Source organism: Zootoca vivipara, chromosome 13 (assembly GCF_963506605.1).
Source record: "Zootoca vivipara chromosome 13, rZooViv1.1, whole genome shotgun sequence".
NCBI lineage: Eukaryota > Metazoa > Chordata > Lepidosauria > Squamata > Lacertidae > Zootoca > Zootoca vivipara.
In genome coordinates, this window is record NC_083288.1 from 22222856 (window position 1) to 22243729 (window position 20874).

Genomic DNA, 20874 nt, shown 5'->3' on the forward strand with positions numbered 1-20874 from the left:
CTTATTGGAGCCTTGAGGGATAGAAACTTGCCTTTTCTTTTCAATAAAAAAGGAAGGAAGCTGTGTGGGAGAAAGAAGTTACCTGAGATCCTCATAATGTTGATTTTGCAGTGGTTAGTGAATCAGCCCTGTGTATGAGCTTTTTGCATTTGTTTGTCCCATTATTGGATACCCCCCATCAAGCTTTTGCATACTTGCTATTGCAGATCAACAGCTGTCACTGTGTGTAAAGAGTTCTGGTGCAAAAGTTGACTTCTTATCCAGGATGACTGTGTTCCACATACCTGTCCCACCTAATTTTGGGTGGCACCTAATTTTTCATGCCAGGTAGAACAAGAGAAAGTCACATTTTTTCTTCTTGCTGGGAACCTTTTGAAAACACAGAATCCCACAGTGCACTGAATAGGAAAAGTTGTGTCTTATGTCACACTATGGAAGTACACAATTCCTTTTCCTGAGGTTCACAGCTTCCTTTCTTTTCTTTCTTATCAAGATTCTAGTCCCTATGGCTGTGGTGTCATGCCTGGAGATTTGTGGGCAATTGCTGCTAAAACATTAGAAGTTGCTGAATAAGATTTCTAGCAGTCCAAGGGCAGGCCCTTGCAGAGCCAGGCAGAGGCCCGGGCCAGGTAGATAATGTGCCCCCCCTTTTTTTCACCCTGGGGATCACTGAAGTTTTATAAATAAGTAAGTATATAATTAATTTTCACAAAAGTTATGCTGACAAATAATTTTATTTCAAGGCTTGAACCGTATCTGCATATAAAGAGAAAATGGAAAATATTTCATTTTACTGATTGTGAATATGCTTACCGAGGCCCCCTTTGGAATCGGAGGCCTGGGCCAAGTGGCCCATATGCGCCCCCCCCCTCTGTCTGGGCCCCCAGCGCTACAACCAGTGTTCTGCCAAGGGCAGAGGTTCTTTTTGAACTTGGGCAAGGCAAAGAGTGTGCTGGGCCTTTTCCTGGATAAACAGACTTTATTTACAAGGAACAAAAGGCAAAGCAAATGAAAAAGGACAGGCAGGTTACATCCCTTCAGTCACTGGGAACACCTCTGAACAGCAACTGCTGAGCAGCTGCAATGGCCAGTACGAAGCACTTTCCACCGTCTCAAACAACGGCGAGATTCGTGTGGCGGAATCTCCAAGCCCTTTTTATATCTTGCAGACATACACATTCTCAGGAATTACATAACTGACCTTGCACACCTGGCAAGAGCTGCTCCTGGCTAAGCAATAGATAAGGTGACTCTTTTCAGCAGGTACCTGAGCACAAGGTAAGAGATGCCACCAGCTAATTATGAATGGGTCCCAGACCCCAAAACAGAAGGTCTGGGCAGGAGAGGAACCATTGCTGTACAGTGGAACCTCGGTTTATGAACACCTCGGTTTACGAATTTTCAGTTTACGAACGCCGCGGACCCATCTGGAACGGATTAATTCACTTTCCATTACAGTCGTACCTCGGGTTACGAACACCTCGGTTTGCGAACAGTTTGGGTTACGAACTGCACAAACCCGGAAGTGTTTTCGCCGTGCGCGTGTGCGCAGAAGCGGCGCGCGGGCGGTCTGCGCATGCGCAAGATGGCGCTGCCCATCGCGTTCGGTTTACGAACTATTCGGGTTACGAACTGCGATCCGGAACGGATCGCGTTCGTAACCCGAGGTATTACTGTACTTTCAATGGGAAAGTTCGCTTCCGTTTATGAACGCTTCAGCTTATGAACAGACTTCCGGAACCAATTACACCCATGCTTCGGGTTAAGTATGCTTCAGGTTGAGTACTCCGCAGACCCGTCTGGAACGGATTAATCTACTTTCCATTACTTTCAATGGGAAAGTTCGCTTCAGTTTATGAACGCTTCAGTTTATGAACAGACTTCTGGAACCAATTGTGTTCGTAAACCGAGGTACCACGGTACACCGCTAACTCCTCACAATACAAAAGTATTGCATTCCATTGAGTGACTGTTATTAAAATAAAATAAAACACACAATTTGTTACGTGCTAAGTGTATACACAGGAATGCCGACAACAGGGGCAGACTTTGGTTCGGTTTTTTTAAAAAAAATTCAGCGGCACCCTGTGCAAGGCCAGAATTTGGGGTCCCTGCCTTGCTGTTCGACTTCTGTTCTGCTCAGTTCACTATGTCATAGTTGTGCCGCCCTATGGCACCCCCTAAGCTCAGCCTCCGGTACGCCGGAACTGATCGCACTGCATTAAATCTGCCTCTGATTTCTCTTTTCTATTACAGCCTGCAAAAAACTGATCAGATGACATACGGAGCAGACCTCTGATGTCAACTCAAAAGTGTATCCTTGAGTTAAGCAGAGCTCATTTTGGACTCACAGCTGTCCATGGAGGCACAGGTTAATTCTGTGTCCAGAGCGGCTGTCTACCAGCTCCATCTGGTACGCAGGCTGAGACCCTACCTGCCCGCAGACTGTCTCGCCAGAGTGGTGCATGCTCTGGTTATCTCCCGCTTGGACTACTGCAATGCACTCTCCCTGGGGCTACCTTTGAAGGTGACCTGGCAACTGCAATTAATCCAGAATGCGGCAGCTAGACTAGTGACTGGGAGTGGCCGCCGGGACCACATAACACCGGTCCTGAGAGATCTACACTGGCTCCCAGTATGTTTCCGAGCACAATCCAAAGTGTTGGTACTGACCTTTAAAGCCCTAAACGGCCTCGGTCCTGTATACCTGAAGGAGCGTCTCCACCCCCATCATTCAGCCCGGACACTGAGATCCAGCATCGAGGGCCTTCTGGCGGTTCCCTCATTGCGAGAAGTGAGGTTACAGGTAGTGGCACCTGCCCTGTGGAACGCCCTCCCAGCATATGTCAAGGCAATAAGCGACTATTTTACTTTTAAAAGACAACTGAAGGCAGCCCTGTTTAGGGAAGTTTTTAATGTTTAATGTTTGATTGATGCTGTATTGTTTTTAATATTCGGTTGGAAGCCGCCCAGAGTGGCTGGGGAAACTCAGCCAAATGGGTGGGGTATAAATAGTAAATTATTATTATTATTATTATTATTATTATTATTATTATTATTCATTCCCAGGTAAGGAGGGTTATAAGGCTGCAGCGGTAAATAAAATAAATAAATAAATTGCAGAGCAAGATTATAGGCAGGAGGGGAAGCAACACACACATGTGCATGATATATACATATTGCAGAATCCATCTTTTCTTAGCGCAGAACTGAGAGTCCCTTGATGCAGACATTTAATGCTGCTGTGGGTGCCCTGAGTATATCCACTGGCCTCAAGCTTCCCCCCCCCCAAGCATTTTTCTCCTGTTGTCATCGCCTTGACTCCCCCTGCCCGCTTCCCTGCCTGCCACATACTTTCCCCTCTCTTCTGTCCTTCCTTCACCACAGGGGCGAGTTATGTAAATGGGAACTTAATCCTTTAAAAGCAAGCTCAGCCTTGCAGTTCAAGTCCAAGTGTCTTTTCATGCAGCCAAGTAGAGAAAGCACTTCTCTTGAATCCTGGCTTTCCCTCCCCCCCCCTCACTTTTTGTGCAGCAGCCGCATACAACTTTTAAAAGTCAATATATATATATATACCGGTATATTTAATTGGCTATATATAAAGACAAAGACACACACGTGTGAACAGAGAGTACTGGATACACACCCGCCTTTTGAAACTTGGCAACAGAATACAGATGATAAAATTGAAAGTTTCCTCTCTCCCCGCCCCCCTCCGTTCCCCCCCCTCCCCAGAATGCAGCAAGGCTGAGTGAGCTTCCACCAATGTGGCGAGCATATTGTCTGCCCTTGCAACTTTCAAAGGAATGTAATAAAAAGGAGACAGGGTCCCAGCAGGCAGCTTCTGGCTTCTCTTCCCTTGATGTGACGCTTGAACAGGTGCAGCATAAAAGGTCCTAAACTACTGATTATTGGGCTGTTTGGGGAGGGTTCTCCTCTGTGATGTGAGCACAGAAGGAGCCTTAAGAAGACAGGGTTGTGGGGTAAAGGGGTGGGGAGGCTGGTTGTCTATGCCGCAGACAGCCTTTGCGGCTCACCTAAGGAGGATGCTACTGTCGCATGGCAGAAGCTTACCGAAACAGTAGGAATGGGCCGCATTGATATTGCCGCACAATAGGAATGAAACAGTAGGGCTTTGGAGTCCACATTCCACAGTTTCCACCGCAACGTTGGCCTGGCTCACATTGACCCCTTGATGACTGTGATACCAAATGATGATGTGTATGTGTGTGAATTGGTCTATTGTGAACATGATGCTGCCGACAGAACTTTCACATCAACGTAAATGCTTTTTGAGGGAATCTGTCCACACAGAGAGAGATCTGCTAGTCATCAAAGGCCTAGCCACAGTGCTCCTTATTCCCTTATTTACAGCATAACCCTAACCATGACTGTTAAGAAGTCCTGTTGAATTCAATGGGGTTAACTCTCAAGTAAGCAGAGTTACAAATTAGGAACCCTTCCATAAATAAGGAAATAAGGAACCTATTCCCCTGTCATCTTTCGATGTTAATTTTTTGGGGTGGTAAGAATGTGAACTTGAACTATCAGAAGCTTGGGAAACACTGATGAAGAGTGTTGGTGATGTGAGGAACTGAGACATGAGGATCAAATGTCAAATCAAATGTCAGCCCTAAAACTCAGCAATAGCCAGTGATGTACCTTGGGCTTTAAAATTTCGGCAATGACATCAAAATTTGGCGCGCGCGCACACACACACACACTACTGCATGCTTTCTGCTGTTTGTCATTGTTGCAGAGCTCGCTGCGGCGCCCTATTGGCTTGGCACCGAGTGCGGACAAACCAATCGCACTCCCCTAAAAATTCACCTCTGCCAATAGTACCAGCCTCTACAGCAAGGATCTTCCAGTTTTGTAGCAGGGAAGAGGAAGCTGTGTCCCTCCAGATGTTGAACTACATCTCCCCAACAACATTCTTGACCATTGGCCATGCTGGTGGGGGCTAAAGAACATCTGGAAGCCTGTAGGTTCCCCTAACAAGCAAGTGTAACTTTTTGGTTGATCGAAAAGGTGTTCCAAATTAACGGGGAAGTAAATAATTTTTGTACATTGGTTTTCATTGAAGCTCACCTGAAAATGGGACTCTCAGTTTAGAGAAGGCATTTCCTTTTCTTGCTCACAGCGGAGGGAAATCCTCGTTAAGGCGGTGTCTACTGTGACACATTCACACGTCACCCCCCCAATCAAGTAACACTTTTTATGCAGAACTAGTCACAAGCAAATGCATTTTAATTGAACCAGTCAATTCAAATGTAAACAGTTAATTGACTCTGAACTAAGGTCCAAGCCGAGGGCTCCCCCCCCTCTAGATGGAACTCGCTGGAACTCAGTTGGGCGCGACTGCCATTAATTATAAGAGAACATGGTGAGTTCCAGCACCACTTTTTCTAGAAAAATAGCACTGGCCGAGCAACTAAAATTAGTTGCTGACATCCTTCCCGTAGGGTGGTTGGTTACTTCCATCTGCTTGACAGGTTGTTAACTCAGCCTGTTCCTCTGGAGGAAGGGAGGGAGGGGAAAAGAGAAATGTGGTACTTCCACAAGTTCTCCCACATGAACTTCCTTGCCGACTGAATCTTTTAAAAGGCTGTTTGACAGGTGCACTCACTTTTCAGGAGTTAGGCAGGTGACAACCAAACAGGGCCTTTTCACTGACAAGGCCTGAATTATGGGTCACACTTCTTAGACATGTTCCCCTGTATCTTTTAGGTGCCTTGCAAAGTCCACCTGTTCTCTTGGGCTATTAATGTTGATGGCTTTTTTTTTTAAGTGATAGCTAGTCCTCCCTTTTAATTACACTGGCTTGCATTTTTAATTTCTTCAGTTTACTTGCTTAACTGCTGTTTTGTTGAAGTACTGTATATTCCTGCGTATAAGACTACTTTTTAACCCAGGAAAATCTTCTCAAAAGTCGGGGGTCGTCTTATACGCCGGGTCGTATTTCTTATACTGCGAGTATATCCCAAACTCTATATTTTAACTGGAAAACTTGGGGGTCGTCTTATACGCCCAGTCATCTTATACACCGGAATATACGGGGTAGTATGATTTTACTAGCCACCTTGAGATGTACACAAAAGACAACAATCCCCCCCCCCCAGATTGATAAAAATAATAATATTACAATCCCCAGCAAGTGTGTTATTATTTTAGTTCAGGTATGTACTGGAGGGACTGGCAGTCCCCCTTCACAGGGAACAGTGGGAGCCGCAACTCAGTGAACGAAATAGGGATCTCCTCACAACTGGTAGCACCCTTAACAAACTACAGTTCCCATAATTATTTGGTGGGATAGCCATGGCTGTTTAAAGCGGTATCATAGCACTATCAATGTATAGTGTGGATGTATAGAAGCATAGAATTGTAAAGTTGGAAGGGACACCAAAGGACATCTAGTCCTACCCCCTGCAATGCCAATGCAGGAATGTGTCCTGAATTGTAAATACAAATGTACCAGGCTGCTCGTTATGATGCATAAGTCTCAGGAACAGCTGACCATATATCGCCTCTCATTTTCCTTCTTTGTACTAGTGCTGCAGCTTTGAGATAATGGGCTTCTGGCCTGCTCCAACTGACAACAGCTGTCCAAGCTCTTGGGTAAGCGGCATTCCCATCCCCACCATCTAATATCTTCTGCATGTAAGTCAAAAGCTCTACTACCTTTACATTAAGTCAGCAGAGTGGTAAACGCCACCAGCCCCGGCACCGAGGCACCCACCGACTGGTGGAGTTAATTTTCTGCCCCACTGAGGTGGTGATGGCCATGAGTTTAGATGTATTTCCAAGGCCATTAGACAAATTGAGGGCGAATCTATCATTTGGCAACAGCCATGCAAGCAGTTGAATGGAGTTTCCACATTCAGAGGCAGTATACCTAGTACCCCACCCCAGGCTTCTGATTGGCCAGTGTCGGAAGCAAGGTGATGGGTTGGAAGGGCCATTGGTCTGGCTCGGCAGGTCTCTTCTTGAAGTGTTAAGGGAAGTTCCCCTGCATTCAATGATGACGTTTGCTCAAGGGAGCTTTGTGGTGGATTCTGCCCCCAGGTTCATTCTTCAGAGCTAGAGGCAGGCCACCTGCATTTTGAACCACAAGCATGAGAATTGCTTGGGCCTGTCCCCAAAGAGAGAATCACTGGGTGGTATCCAAGGTTAGTCATACTCCTAATAAACCCATTGAAATTAATAGACATGACTAACTAAGGCCCATTAATTTCATTGTGGGCCTACACTCGGTATAATTAAGGTTGTGTGCATATTACTGTTTACTTTGGCTCCAGTGTGCTCCCACTGCTGGCTTTTGAATCTGTGTACGCATAACATTACCCACGATGCCGAGCTATCCTGCAGCTCCTTGAGAAAGGCTCCTGCTGTTTGCTGTTTTCCCTCAAATGAGCTTCAATACCTTATGACCTATAAAGCTCTACTGTATCTGGTTTGGGCCCAGGCTACCTGACGTATTGCCCAGGTGCTAAGATCCTCTTGGTCCCATCGACACCAGAAGTATAATTGGTGGTGACACGAGAGAATCTTTTCTGTGGCTGCTCCTATGTTGTGGAATTGCCTCCCAATAAGCCTCTCCACTGGAAATCTAAGACCTTCCTATTCAGACAGGCTTTTGAAAATTAAAGCGCTGCCAACACTAATCGCTGGGCTGCGGTCAGGGCAAACTGGATTTGAACTGTTGGTTTCGAATGTGTTCTGCTGCATTTTAATTACTGTTTTCATTTTTATTACTTTGTACTTTACAGAGTTTTAAGTGTTGTATCCCTTGAATCCAAACTTGGGGGGGGGGGAAGGAGGGATTAGAAATACACTAAAAAAAAATACTAACAACCCAAAAGAAACACTTAAGCCACATTCATTTGGCAGTTAAGCTAAGTGTGTACATTTCAGACAGTGGGAGTTTTAGGCATGGAGAAACGAAACAGGTGATGCGCTTCAAGTGAAGACACTCTTTGCCCCTCTCTGGTGCATACAGCAATGTGCAAATGTGACTTAAAATGCAGTAGGATGGGGGAGCGACCCTGCTGTATTTTAAGCTGCTAATGTGTTCATAGCCTAGGTAAGTGGTTCCAGTGTGTCAACCTGTACTTACCGCTCAGACACTATTCGCCATTTATTTTATTTACTGCATTTTTTACTTTGCTTTTCGGACAAGTATTGTCTCCAACCTGGATCAAGAATAGGGAGGGGGAAAGAGAGAGAGAGAGAGGCCCTGCCATCAGTCTTATGAACTTAAAAGACAAGAAACACAAAGGCAATTGAGTGGAGGGAAAAGATAGAGGGAGATCAGTTCTTCAAGGCCAGAACAAAGCTATGAGGGCATTCATATCCAGCTCAGGCCACGCTGATCTCTGCTTGCTGGTATTCTTGCTTGAATAGCAAGTTTCTCCTGTTGTTCTTCTGAAATCTACCCTCCTGTCCCTTAAGCCTTGGAGATCTAACTCTTGCTCTCTGAGAACAAGGCCTTGCCCTCTTCTGTCAGCGCTTCTGGTATCTGAGGAGTGCGATCAGGTCCCTTTCAAACATAATCCAAAAGTTACAGTGCTGTAAGAAAATTATTAGGTTTTCCATTGTGACCATTTGGTTGGTTGGACCTAAAGGTGTTACCAAACTTTCTTTGGGGTTCCCCCCCCTTTCCTAATGACTCAGCAAGGCTACCTCCAACTCTGCTTTGAAGAGCATAAAATAGATTCACGGAATCTCCAGATGTCCTTTTTATTGTGCTTCCGGGGTGAGTTGTGCTCGTGATCCTGTTTTCAGTGCTGCTTGAGTGCCTGCAGAAGTTTCAGGTCGAAAATACAGTTTTGTTTCAAATCAGTGCACGACCCGCAACCTCCTCCTGAAATCCTGTAACTTGTTATACCTTTTAGGGTCCCTCTTGAGTCTTGACTGTGTTTTTTGTGGGAGTTTTTTTTTGGGGGGGTGTATTCTGCAACGTCACTGTCACGGTCATAGTGCATTAGTTTATACTGGGCTGTCCACAAGACGTTCCATTTCATTAGCTGTACTGCAATGTGTCTCCAAAATCATTGCATTATTGCTGCCTGGAGGGAGGGGCCTTCTTTGCACTATAGCATAACAAAACCTATATAAACCGGAAGAACATTTGCAGTACTGTATTAAAAAGTTGCAGAATTTCAGTAAGCAGCTTGGAAACGAAGCATTTGTATGTCCGCCTCTCAAACTTTTGCGGGCACAAACAATAATGAAAGCAGGCTTATGTATAACCGCCCCAATATCAGAATGAGCTTGAATCATCAGTGAACGCACACTAATAAAAGGATGTCTGGAGGACAAGTTTCAGTATATATACCGGTAGGTTTCGAAATCCACACGCTCCTCTTGTTGTTGGGGGATCAAGTTCTCCTCACTGGCCGAAGGGTGGCGCTGGCGGAACCCTTATCTGTCAAAAGAAGGCAACGTTACAGATAATAGGATTTAAGGGGGTGGTGGGAGATATTCCCCCCCCCTTTTTGGTCCTTTGCTTGATCGCTCCATATTGAACAACGACAAAAAAAAGGAAAAGAAAAAAAGAAGGGAGGGTGGAAATGTTGCTCGTGCACTTCAGATGCCAGATCCGTTCCCCTGGATGAAGAGAAAGGAAAGGAAGAAAAGGCGGCGGTGTGGGTGGGGGACCCCGAACACTTCAATAATTGCAAAAGGGAGTTGCTGGCGGGGGTGGGGAGGAAGGAAGCAGAAAAAAATACCTCCCTCCCAAGTGAGGCAGCTGTTCCTGAACCTAAGACTTTGCAAGCGCGTGGAGCCATGATTGCTGGGTTGTGGGCTGCGTGCCGCCAAGGCGACGTTTTGTGCGTGTGTGCGTGAGTCTAGCGTGTGTGCATGTGTGTGTGTGATTGTGTGTATGACTAGCAACCGCGTCTGCTTCAGCTCAAGCAATGCCGCCGATCTCCCGTTTGCAAATAACAATGTGGCATTTTTGTCCTGCGGGGAGGCTCCGGAGTCCCCTTCTTTTTTTCCCTCCGCCGTCCTAGCAAGATTGTTGTCTCTGAAAGGCGGATCGGGTAGAGAGAGAGCGAGAGAGCGAGAGCGAGAGCTGGGGAGGGGAGGTGGAGGGGGGGGAGGAGAGAGAGAAACAAGCCCGGAGATTATAAAAGAAGGGGAAAAAGGACGAGGAGTGACTGCGTGTTTGGAAACAACAACATCAACCATCACCCACAACGACAACAAACAGGAGGGTAGTGAGAGGAAACCAGTTCAGAAGAAACTTATGGAAGAATGAAGGAGATGGTGGGTGGCTGCTGCGTTTGTTCTGATGAGCGGGGCTGGGCTGAAAACCCCCTGGTGTACTGTGATGGGCATGGCTGTAACGTGGCGGTGCATCAAGGTAAGGAACCCCCCCCCCAAAAAAAACCAATCCCTCCGTCCGTATTGACACCTTTTCCATCCCTCCCCTCCCTAACCCTCTCTTTCCTTCCTTCCTTCCTTCCCTCCCTCCCTCCCCAACCAAGCCCCACTTTGCATCTTAACTCTTCGGGGCTTTGCCAGACTAAGATGCATATATCTATATAAACCTATGTGCGCGTATATATCTATAGCTCTGGCGATGGAGTCAACAGAGAGAGATAGAGAGATGTGGTGGTTAGACAGGGTAATTTCCCCTCCATTCATCTCAAGCCTTGGCAAAGCTTTGAGCAAATAATAATGATAGTGGTAATGATAATAATAATAAAAGATGTTTAGGCATGGAGTTGCAAAAAAAGAAAAGAAAAACGGGTGGGAGGATTTTAAGTGTGCGTCGTTGTTGTTCATAGTAAGTAGTGTGATTTCTATTGTTCTGTATAACGGTATTCTTGACAGGGCCTTCTTGGGGAGGGGGATGCAGAAGCGCAACCTTAGGAAGAAAAGGGGGGGGTCGGAGCTGTGTCTGTATCGCTGGGAGGGCAGCTTTCTTTTAATTCTGCTAGTGCCGGGAGGGGGGGGGGCAGATCTTAGGCTTCCCCTCCTCTCACTGATGTGTGTGTGTGTGTTTATCGCGTTGTTTTGTGTTTTTATTTATGCGTTTTTAATTGCACCGGCCTATAAAGGGATATGTGTGTGTGAGAGAGAGAAAGAGGGAGATCTAAAACAGCAGCAGAGACAGAAAGGTCAGACGGGGGCGGGCGGCTTGTTGTGTGCATGTTTGTATTTGTATTATTATATTATTTGACGTAGCTTCAGAAGAATCGTATGGCCGTGACCTCTGACGGTCTCCCTCAGCTTCCTTCCGGATTAGCAGGGGTGCTATTATTAGCCACCCTGCTGTCACTTGTGTGTGTGTGTGTGTGTGTGTGTGTGTGTGTAGAAGGGGTGCTCTAGCCTGCAGTTTCAAGGTAAGCTAGGGAAGGGAATGTATACCAGAGAGAGATGTATACCAGAGAGAGATGGAGCAGAATTTGGGGGACACCCTTTCTCTGCAAAAGAACACATTTGAACAAGGAAAACAGTGTGTGTGGTTTGTGTGCCTCCGGGCTACTACTCTGTCTGTTAGTAGATCATTAACACTGGAAACAGAAGGGCAAGGAGGAATCACCTCAGCTGCACCCAGCCCCATAGATCTAGGGCTGGTGCTGAGCCTGGCATTATCTTTTTCAAAAGGGCTTTGCTTTCTAAAATAAATGAAAATTAAAGAATGACCAACAGTTGTGGGAACGTCAAAGGCTCCCTTATACCGAGTCAGGCCATTGGTCCATCTAGCAAGTGTTGTCAACATTGTACTTGTCAACACTGTATGGGCAGCTAGTCTTTGCCACCTGTACTGGGAAGAGGCCAGGAATTGAACCTGGAACCTTGAGATACTCTACCACTAAGATGCAACACTTAGGCTTACCCCACAAGCATCCTGTCTCTGATCCCTAATCCGAGATCCATGAAAGCTGCCTGTTGTTATTCCATAGTGCGGAGGAAAGGCACTCTGTCCATGCTCACAAGCACTGTCTTCGCACATCAAAACTCAGGTGTTTATAGACAGGATTTTGAGGTTTGATGGAAGTTGATTTTCTTTACCATGACATACTGAGCTTGGTATGTTTCATGTTTTATCTTGTTCCAATGAGTGGTAGCTAACAGTCATATTCGGAGCAGACCCATTGAAATCAATGAAGTTCAGAGACTTAGACATCATATTAATAACACCAGATGTTACCCAGCGTGTTTTGCTTTTATATAAATTTTACATAGCTAGTTTTATTTCTAGTGGCTTTGAATGACAGAAAAGTAGGAAATAATTAAATTTTGTTTATCTGTCTATCTATATAGGTAATTCATTAATATATAATTAATATTATATCTTTTATTTTTTAATCCTGCCTAAGCATTTAAATTCTGTGCAGCAATTGAACATGTTTCCAAGCCGAGTCTTGGTTTTGAAGATAGTTTCTGGGACTCCGTTTGACATTTAGCCTTAAAATGAAATCCCATTCTTTCACTACCTTTGATGCTGCCTCTGGAATCAACTGCCCATTAAAAACAATTCATGCACATAAGCAAGTGAGGAAAGGCACCTTGCAAAAGGGAAACTGGTGAAGGGTTGGGGGGGAAAAAGTTAGCCAAATCAGCAAAGGATTGTAGCTCAGAGATAGAGCCTGCCTTGTAAATAAGCCCATAAAGTTAGTAGCCTGCAACAAAATTCAGTTGGCCTCTAGAAACTTGCATTTCCATGCTGGCTACAGAGGAAGGAAGCCCCCTCCATCACAGTCTACCTGGGGGTGGGGGGAAACACCTCAGGCTATGCTGTTAGTCTCTTAAAGGTAAAGGTAAAGGGACCCCTGACCATTAGGTCCAGTCGTGACCGACTCTGGGGTTGTGGCGCTCATCTCGCGTTATTGGCCGAGGGAGCCAGCGTACAGCTTCCAGGTCATGTGGCCAGCATGACTAAGCCATTTCTGGCGAACCAGAGCAGCACACGGAAACGCCGTTTACCTTCCCACCGGAGCAGTACCTATTTATCTACTTGCACTTTGACGTGCTTTCGAACTGCTAGGTTGGCAGGAGCTGGGCCCGAGCAACGGGAGCTCACCCCGTTGCGGGGATTCGAACTGCCGACCTTCTGACTGGCAAGCCCTAGGTTCTGTGGTTTAACCCACAGCGCCACCCACGTGCTGGTGGTCTCTTAGCAGGCTACTAAAACAAACAATCTAACCCCTGCCTTCTGCCATGGTGGCTGACCAAGGAGGGATGGATTGACCCTTTCCTTCTCTGCCAGCCTATGCACTTGCCTTCATGGAATTTCATTCATTCGCCTGGTTGGATTTCCTGATCACCTATGGCTACCAAGCAAATGGTTAAATACAAAGCTGAGGGGACCAAATGCTTTGAGAGGACCAATTCAGTTCCAGGCATCTCTAAGACTGGAGAACCGCTACCAATCAAGGTACCAATCAACCAGTAGCATTGAGATGGACCAATGGTCTAATTTGCTATTAGGCAGCTTCCTGTGGCTCCTACCTTGCAAGTTGGTGGGAAGGGCACAGCACCTGAGCCCAGTTTCCCCAAAGGCTAGCTACCTTGCCCTTTGTCTTTCTTTTCCTAAGAAATCTGCAACTGCTTTGTCAACAAGGACCCTTTCAGGAAGACTTAAAGGTTGATACAACTGTTTGCTAAATGCAAGAGAACAGAATCTATAGACCAGACCAAAAAAAGCAACTAGGCTGCATTCTGTAAACACGTTCTGTGCTCGTTCTGGTCTGGTCATGGGACAGATGCCGATGTAAGCATTATGCTGCTGTGCCACAGGGAGTCAGAGATGCATTGTCTTGAATGCATGTCAAGGAAATAAACAACAATCTGACTTTTAGAAGACATTGGAAGGGGTGTTTTTATAGGGAAGTTTTTAAATGTTTGATGTTTTATTGTGGTTTATAATTTGTTGGAAGCTGCCCAGAATGGCTGGGGCAACCCAATCAGATGGGCAGCATATTAATTAATTCTTCTTCTTCATCATCATCATCCCTGTCCACGCCCTCTCCGTAGGAGGGCAGTAAGGTGGGACAGAATCCTACTCACTGACAGGAATGCTTTGCTAGGCAATAGGAAATACATTGCCTGGTTTAGGAATAGCCAGTTAATGGTCTGTGGTCTGCTTTTGGTCTCCAGAACTATTTCATCTAGCCAGATTGTAACCAATATATGGTTAAAAAATGCCCATAGTTACTTTCATAATGTAAATAAAAATAGAAATAGATTTTAGGAGGAGGAGGAAGAAAAAGAAAAAAATGTGTAGTACAGTGATTAAACTTTGGGGACTAGAACTCAGAGCTTCACCTGGCCACGAAGTTCACAGTTTGGTCATTGAATATGAAGCAAGTTTTACAAAATATTAATAGTTGTTACATTTTCGTTTAATATAAGGCAGGCTTGCTTACTTTGTATGCCCAGAAAAAGAAGCTGTTTACTGACTGATACTGGCTTCCTCAAACTCGGCCCTCCCATGATCCCTTGCTAGCAGGACCAGTGGTCAGGGATGATGGGAACTGTAGTCTCAAAACATCTGGAGGGCTGAGTTTGAGGAAGCCTGGGCTAATAAACAACTACATAGGAAAATGAATGTAAACACAAGAACAAGCTAAAAGGTGGAGTCTTTGCTCCAACCCATAATAACTGGAGATAATATTTAACTCTATAATTACCAATTGCTACTACTACTACGATATCACGACTTTCAAAAAAATCATCAAGAAATTACACCAACTGTCTTCCACTAGACACGGATGAGGATATAGCTCACGCGAAAAGGAAGGTGTACCTTTCAGATATCACAATAACTTCTGAACAGCTGTGGAATGTTTTGTTTGCTTTTGCTATGATAAACTCCCCATGATGCTGTTACAGTGAACAATTAAGACAGCACACAATATTCCTTTCTTGGAGCGTTGGTTTAGGGTATTTCCTAGTAAGGCTGGAAGATAGATGCTCTTCCTTACACAAACAGTTTTGGGGGGATTTTGTGTGTAGGGGAAGGAACATAGCTGCCAAGTTTTCCCTTTTCTCGCGAGGAAGCCTATTCAGCATAAGGGAAAAAGGGATAACTTGGCAGCTATGGGAAGGAACAGGGTTAAGGCACTTCAAAAATTTGCTTCCTCGCATCAAAAGGTTCAACAAGCATTCCCTTTCCTTTTTCTTTTTCTTGTCAAGCCTCCGCTCTAATTGTTCATTAGGTCATCTCAATTCGCAGAGTTGGTGAACATCAGGGAGAGTAAAAGACCGTTTGCAGCCGTGAGAGTGACTTCAGGTGTCAAGTGTGTGTTTACCTCTGTGTCCTTGGGCAGCTGCTGGGGCTCCAGCAGGACTCTGGCAAGACCCACTGACAATGCCTGTCTCAAGAAACACTTTAACTATTTTTTTTCTAGCCTAGCACTCCAAGTCTAGCCACCATATACATTTCCCCTGCTCTGGAGTATCATTGGAGATTAAAATGAAGGCTTGACCCAGCTATCCAGAGCACCAGGTTAAACCCACCAGGGCCCACTGACAGAAGAGGGGAGCCCTAGAGACCACTTTCCCTGGGCTTCACTTAAACCTGGAGCCAGCCCTCGTATGTGCGACCCCCTTTGTGTTTCCTTCCGTGTACCAGGCTGCACACGGTTATTCCTCAGGACCAAAGTAGATCTGATGGGGATAACCACACTTGTTTATTCATGGGTCTGCCCCATTCAAATTTGAAATGGGGATGGCTTTTATATATATAAATATAAAGAGAGGCTTAGATGTGAGACATGTAAACAGCAAATGTAGTTTGTTTATTTGTTTTGTTTAAATTATCAACATTATTAATTGCATTTATATCTTACCTTTCCCCCAAGGAGCTCAGGGTTCCCCCACTTAATCTTCACAACAACCTTGTGAGGTTGGTTAGGCTGTGAGACGGTGGTGATTGGTCAAAGATCACCCAATGAGCTTTGTGGCTGTGTGTGGACTGGAACCCAGATCTCCCAAGTCCTAGTCTAACACTCTAACCACTACACCACACTAGTTGCTTGTATTATGTCTAGGTTGGGTCTCAGGAGCACCCATAGCTCAGGCCATCTCTTTGGTGTGCTACATTGAGCTACTGTTGGTGAAACAATTTAATCCCTATATGTAGCACAAATCCCCTCATTTTTAAATAAAGGGTAGCATAGTTATGAGTTATATAAGACAGTAACCACTGCAAATGCTCACACACAACATATAAGTTTGAATCTAGGGGATAATGGGCCTTTGACCTTCGCTTGGCCTTCCATAATCTCTCTGGGCTGCCCCACCTCCCCAAATTTTCATGTTTCTATGTATTTGGTAGCATATGAAATGTTTTCCTAGTATTGTGTGAAGTGGTCCGTAGTGTCATGGAAAGCATAGAGGACACAGCAGTCAAGAAGCTAAACAACAACTTGGTTGTGTTTGCGGAAGAAAAACAGAGCAGCTGTCTGAAACATTCGATTCCACACAGGCACAACTAACTCCACCTAGTGACTAAACTGTATAATGACACTATCCACACAGAGCGGAAAGACCGGACAAAGTTAGGAAAGAAGTCAGGGGTTTGTTTAACCAGAACAGGGGCTGAAGGCTTTAAGAGACAGTTGCAGCAGCCCAGTGAGGAAGGCCTGGCCTGCGAGGGACTTGATGTCTGGCTAATTTAGCAGCTTCTTCCAGGCCAGGAGGTTGAGAGTGGCAGCCAGAGCACCTGAGAACTAGGAGAGAACTGAAATATGTATGCCTTTGCTCTATAACTCTTGTCTATTTTATGGTGTTTCTAATGTAGTGTTAGGTGCCTCAAAGGCTTCAGTTAACAGGCAGGTTATAAATACTCTCAACTACATAAATAATAATGTAAAAGAACAGGTGCCTCTTTTCCAGCAGCGACAGCATAAAGCTCCATGGCCTACTTTGCCAACTCTGTTTGCGCCATCTGCCATGGGCAGGAGGCTGGGATAGGGTCAATTTGCCAGGGATAGGGTCACACACCACAAGGTATGTGACCAGACCCTCCAAGTCTCCCTATTTTCCAGGGACTGTCCTGGATTTACAGAAGCCACCCCAGTTTCTGATTTGATCTCGGAATGTCCTGCTTTTCCTTAGGATGTCCCTATTTTTATTATAGAAATGTTGGAAGTTATGGAGTTATGCGACCTCCGAGCCAAAGAGATAAGTAACTATATACAACCTTTAGAAGACACCTGAAGGCAGCCCTGTATAGGGAAGCTTTTAATGTTTAATTACTTACTATGTTTTTGTATATGTTGGAAGCTGCGCAGAGTGGCTGGGGCAACCCAGTTAGATGTGTGGGGTATAATATTATTATTATTAAGGACATCACTGTTTTCATCGGAGAAATGTTTGAGGGTATGTGTGACAACTAAATGTTAAAGAAAAGAGAACACCACTCTTGTACTTTCGTCTCCTCAAAGCATGTCACACATGATATTGTGCATGCCCCCGGCTTAATTTTTTCATATATTTAGTTTTATCCGGAGCTAAGACTTATTCAGAGCAGACCCATTGAAATGAATGGGCCCAAGTTAGTCACATTCATTATTTTCCATGGGTCTACTCAGAGCAGGACTAACATTCTTCACAACCTAATAATTTCAGAGTCTTTCAATGCAATCCTATGCACATCTGCTCAGAATAAAATCCCATTGAGTTTAATGTAACTTGCCCCCAGGTAAATGTGTATAAGATTCCAGGCTGAATAACATGGTTCTTGGAGAGGGCAGCCTGTGAATATTTGTTTGTTACATCACCGAAATGTGCATTCGAATAATGAATATGTTTAGCCCGTTTAGATTGGCACATTTCGTTTCTGATCTAAAACGTCACAAGAGTAATAAGAAACACAGCTGCACTTCACAAGCAAGTGAGGCTCTCCTCTCTCTCTCTCCCTTTTTATTGTTACATTACCCTCATTCCCTGATAAACTGGTGTTCTGTTTCATGCATAAATTTAAAATTTATTAATCAGGCAGCCCAATACAGGTTGTTGCCAAACAGAAACGTACATAAGAATTATACATAAGAAACAAACACTTGACCTTTACAAAAATTAAACGTAGATTGAAAAGCAAAACCTTAAATACACAAGGGAATCTTCATGCATAAAAGATAACCAACAGGTACAGACAGTAAACAGGACATGAGAATAGGAGGCCAAGGGATGTGGAGCTGAGAACAGGCAAAGATTTAAGCCAAGTGGAAAGTCATGCGAACACAGGGGGTCATGGGAAAAGCCAAGCACATTTGCCTGCTGGCACTAAGAAACTATGTGCCGTGATTATGCTCGATAAGCAAATGCATGGGCTGATGTCAGGTTCCAAACCGTATTCCTTTCCTCATTTGTCACAAGCAAGCAGGAAGGGCGGTAGCTCATTGGCCGTAGAGCACCAGCTCGGCATGCCTTGGGTCCCAGGTTAAATCCTTGGCCTCTCTAGATCCGGCTGGGGAAAATTTCCCATCTTAAACTCCAGAGAGTTGCAGCCAGCCAGTGTGGACAATATGGAGCTGGAATGGAGAGAGTATAAGGCAGCTCCCTATGTTCCTAACTGTTGCCATTTTGCTGCCCCTGCCTACCTCTTTTATTTGTGGCATCTTTTATGAACGCCCTTGATTAAATTGTCAAATTAGACATGTACACATGTCCCTATTTTCTGGGCAAGAGGTGTGGTTTCCTGTTATGAGACCGGAAATTCCATGTATCTGGGAATCTTCCTTCCTTCCTTACCCGTATAAACAGCACCATTATGGGCAAATTAGACAATTGGCTTTTTCACAGAAGCCGGCAGCAAACCTATTAGTGCTCCCTACAATCTCATATTAGTCCTTTAAAATGGGCAGTCGGCCACATTTGTTGTGTATGACTCAGTTGGAACTGTGCTTGTTTCGTAAGTGCAGGATTTGGGTGCTGTGTAAAGAATCCGGTACTTTTTTCACCTGAGAAGCCGCTAGTCCTTAGCACTGAGAAAACAGCCTTGCCTGCTAAGATTGCAAAAGCTGGAGCCTGTGGCTGAGTCGGACTTCCAGCAGGGAGAACCTTGATGAGATATTTCCTTTGGATTGTTAAAAAAAGGTTGTTTAAGGTCAGAAACCAGCTCCTCCCTCCCCCTCCCCTCAAAATATTTGCCGAAGAAATACAGCAAGTGCTTTGTCTACATTGAATGGGTGGGCATGACTTGTTAGCTGATAAAAGAATTTTTGGCTTATTAATCATCTGCCTTTTAGCCAGTGAATGGAGGGAAGAAATTTCAATACATTTGTATTTTGCCAAGCACTCAGTATAGGTGTCTTGTTAAGTTTCTGACATACTGATTGAAGTGTAAGGTAACTTACAATTAAGTCTACAAAAGCTAATATTCATTGTTAGAAAAGCTTTCTTTAGTATGTCCTTTTTCCTCTTCCTATTATAGAAAACATGCCGTAACCAATAAGAGTCTGTAGGTGGGGTGGGGTGGGGTGGCCCCTATAGATTAATCAGGTAAAGCTTTAGTCGATAAATCTGCTAATGAAACCGATGGATCAGGCTTTCAGGGCTAACTTATTTCTCATTTGCTCCAAATATGTGATGTCATGGTTAGAGTGTTGGACAAGGACCAGGGAGACCCAGGTACCAATTATTTGGTAATAGTAAGATGAACACTGCTTGATTCAGCCAAAGCCCATCTAGTCCAACATTCTGTTCTCACAGTGGACAACCAGATGTTTATCCTTGTAGGGAAGCTATAAGCCATCAATGGCCGTCTCCTTCATAAATTTGTCTAATCTTCTTTCAAAACCTTCCATGTTGACTTCTGGTGGGAGTGAACTCCATAGTTTAACTGTGTGTTGTGTGATAAAGTTGCTTCTTTGGTCTGTCCTGAATTTTCATTGGATGTCCCCCGGAGAGGGAGAAGTTTCTCCCTATCCACTTTTCCAAACCACGCATGATGAAGTTCAGTCTAGGTGACCCCAGGCACATCGTTTAGGAGGAGAAACTGGGAAAGCTCCTTGAAGGATGGATGGGATAAAAATATATATATATACCATTAGTGCATGTTTACGCATAGGCAAGTCTCGTTTTCAATGAACTTACTCCAGGTATTTGTGTCCAAGGTTGCAGCCTAAATATCCCCATTTATCAGGGTCAGACCCAGCTTTCTGGTTTTTGTTCCAGGTAAATTGCAGCCCCACGCTTTGCCTTTTGGGATGCCTTGTTGCAGCGTTGTTCACATGAGATTCCAGACTCTGAGACACCGTCCATCCATGCTCAGCTATCACCCTGGGGTTTTGACAGCTTAAATATCTGGGAGTAGTTTAGCAACAGTGCTGTATATACAACTTGCCTTTAGTACACAGTCATGTTAATGAATATGCACGGACATTTAAAGGCGGGAGCTGCCAGGCTTCAAACTTGAAGGGGATATTTTATTTCTCAGTCCTGAGGCTTACCAACCAGAATCAGGCGGAAAATAGAGATTCGGGGTAGGCAGAATGACATACCATTAGAAGTAAGAGGCAGGATACCCAAAGCACCTGTTCAGTCCAGGAGGGTTTTTTTTTTTTAAGCACCAGAACTGAGCTTTCACACACAAATCTACTCCTAGCTTTCTGCTAACCTTTCTTCATTTCAGTAGCTTACCATAATTTAGATTTTTTTTAAAAAAGCATTATTGTTGCTGCTACTGTATTGCTAAACAATTAGACACAGAAATCCTTGCTGATCCTATTGCAAATCATGTAGAGCTCTCCCAGCAGACCTGAATTTGCCCTCTGCCCATTCATTTATTCATGCATCCATTCAACCATCCATCCAGGTGGATAGATTTCATCCTCACCTTTCCTCCAAGGAGCTCAAGGCAATGCGCATGGTTCTTTCCACCCTGTTTTATCCTCACAACAACCCTGT

The 20874-nt window shown here is 44.8% G+C and overlaps 1 protein-coding gene across 5 annotated transcripts in view; it reads left to right on the forward strand.

Annotated features, from left to right (window-relative positions):
* Positions 1-9504: 9504 nt before the first annotated feature.
* The window catches only part of MLLT6 (MLLT6, PHD finger containing), a 99773-nt gene continuing 88403 nt past the window's right edge, over positions 9505-20874 (forward strand). For 3 of the 5 annotated variants that reach the window (XM_035134401.2, XM_035134404.2, XM_035134402.2), the window contains exon 1: positions 9506-10369. In XM_035134401.2, the coding sequence (XP_034990292.2) occupies positions 10261-10369 (109 nt within the window). In that variant the 5' untranslated portion in view covers positions 9506-10260. Of the gene's footprint in view, positions 10370-20874 lie in introns of all 5 variants that reach the window. The other 2 variants (XM_035134403.2, XM_060281452.1) reach the window with 1 other exon arrangement.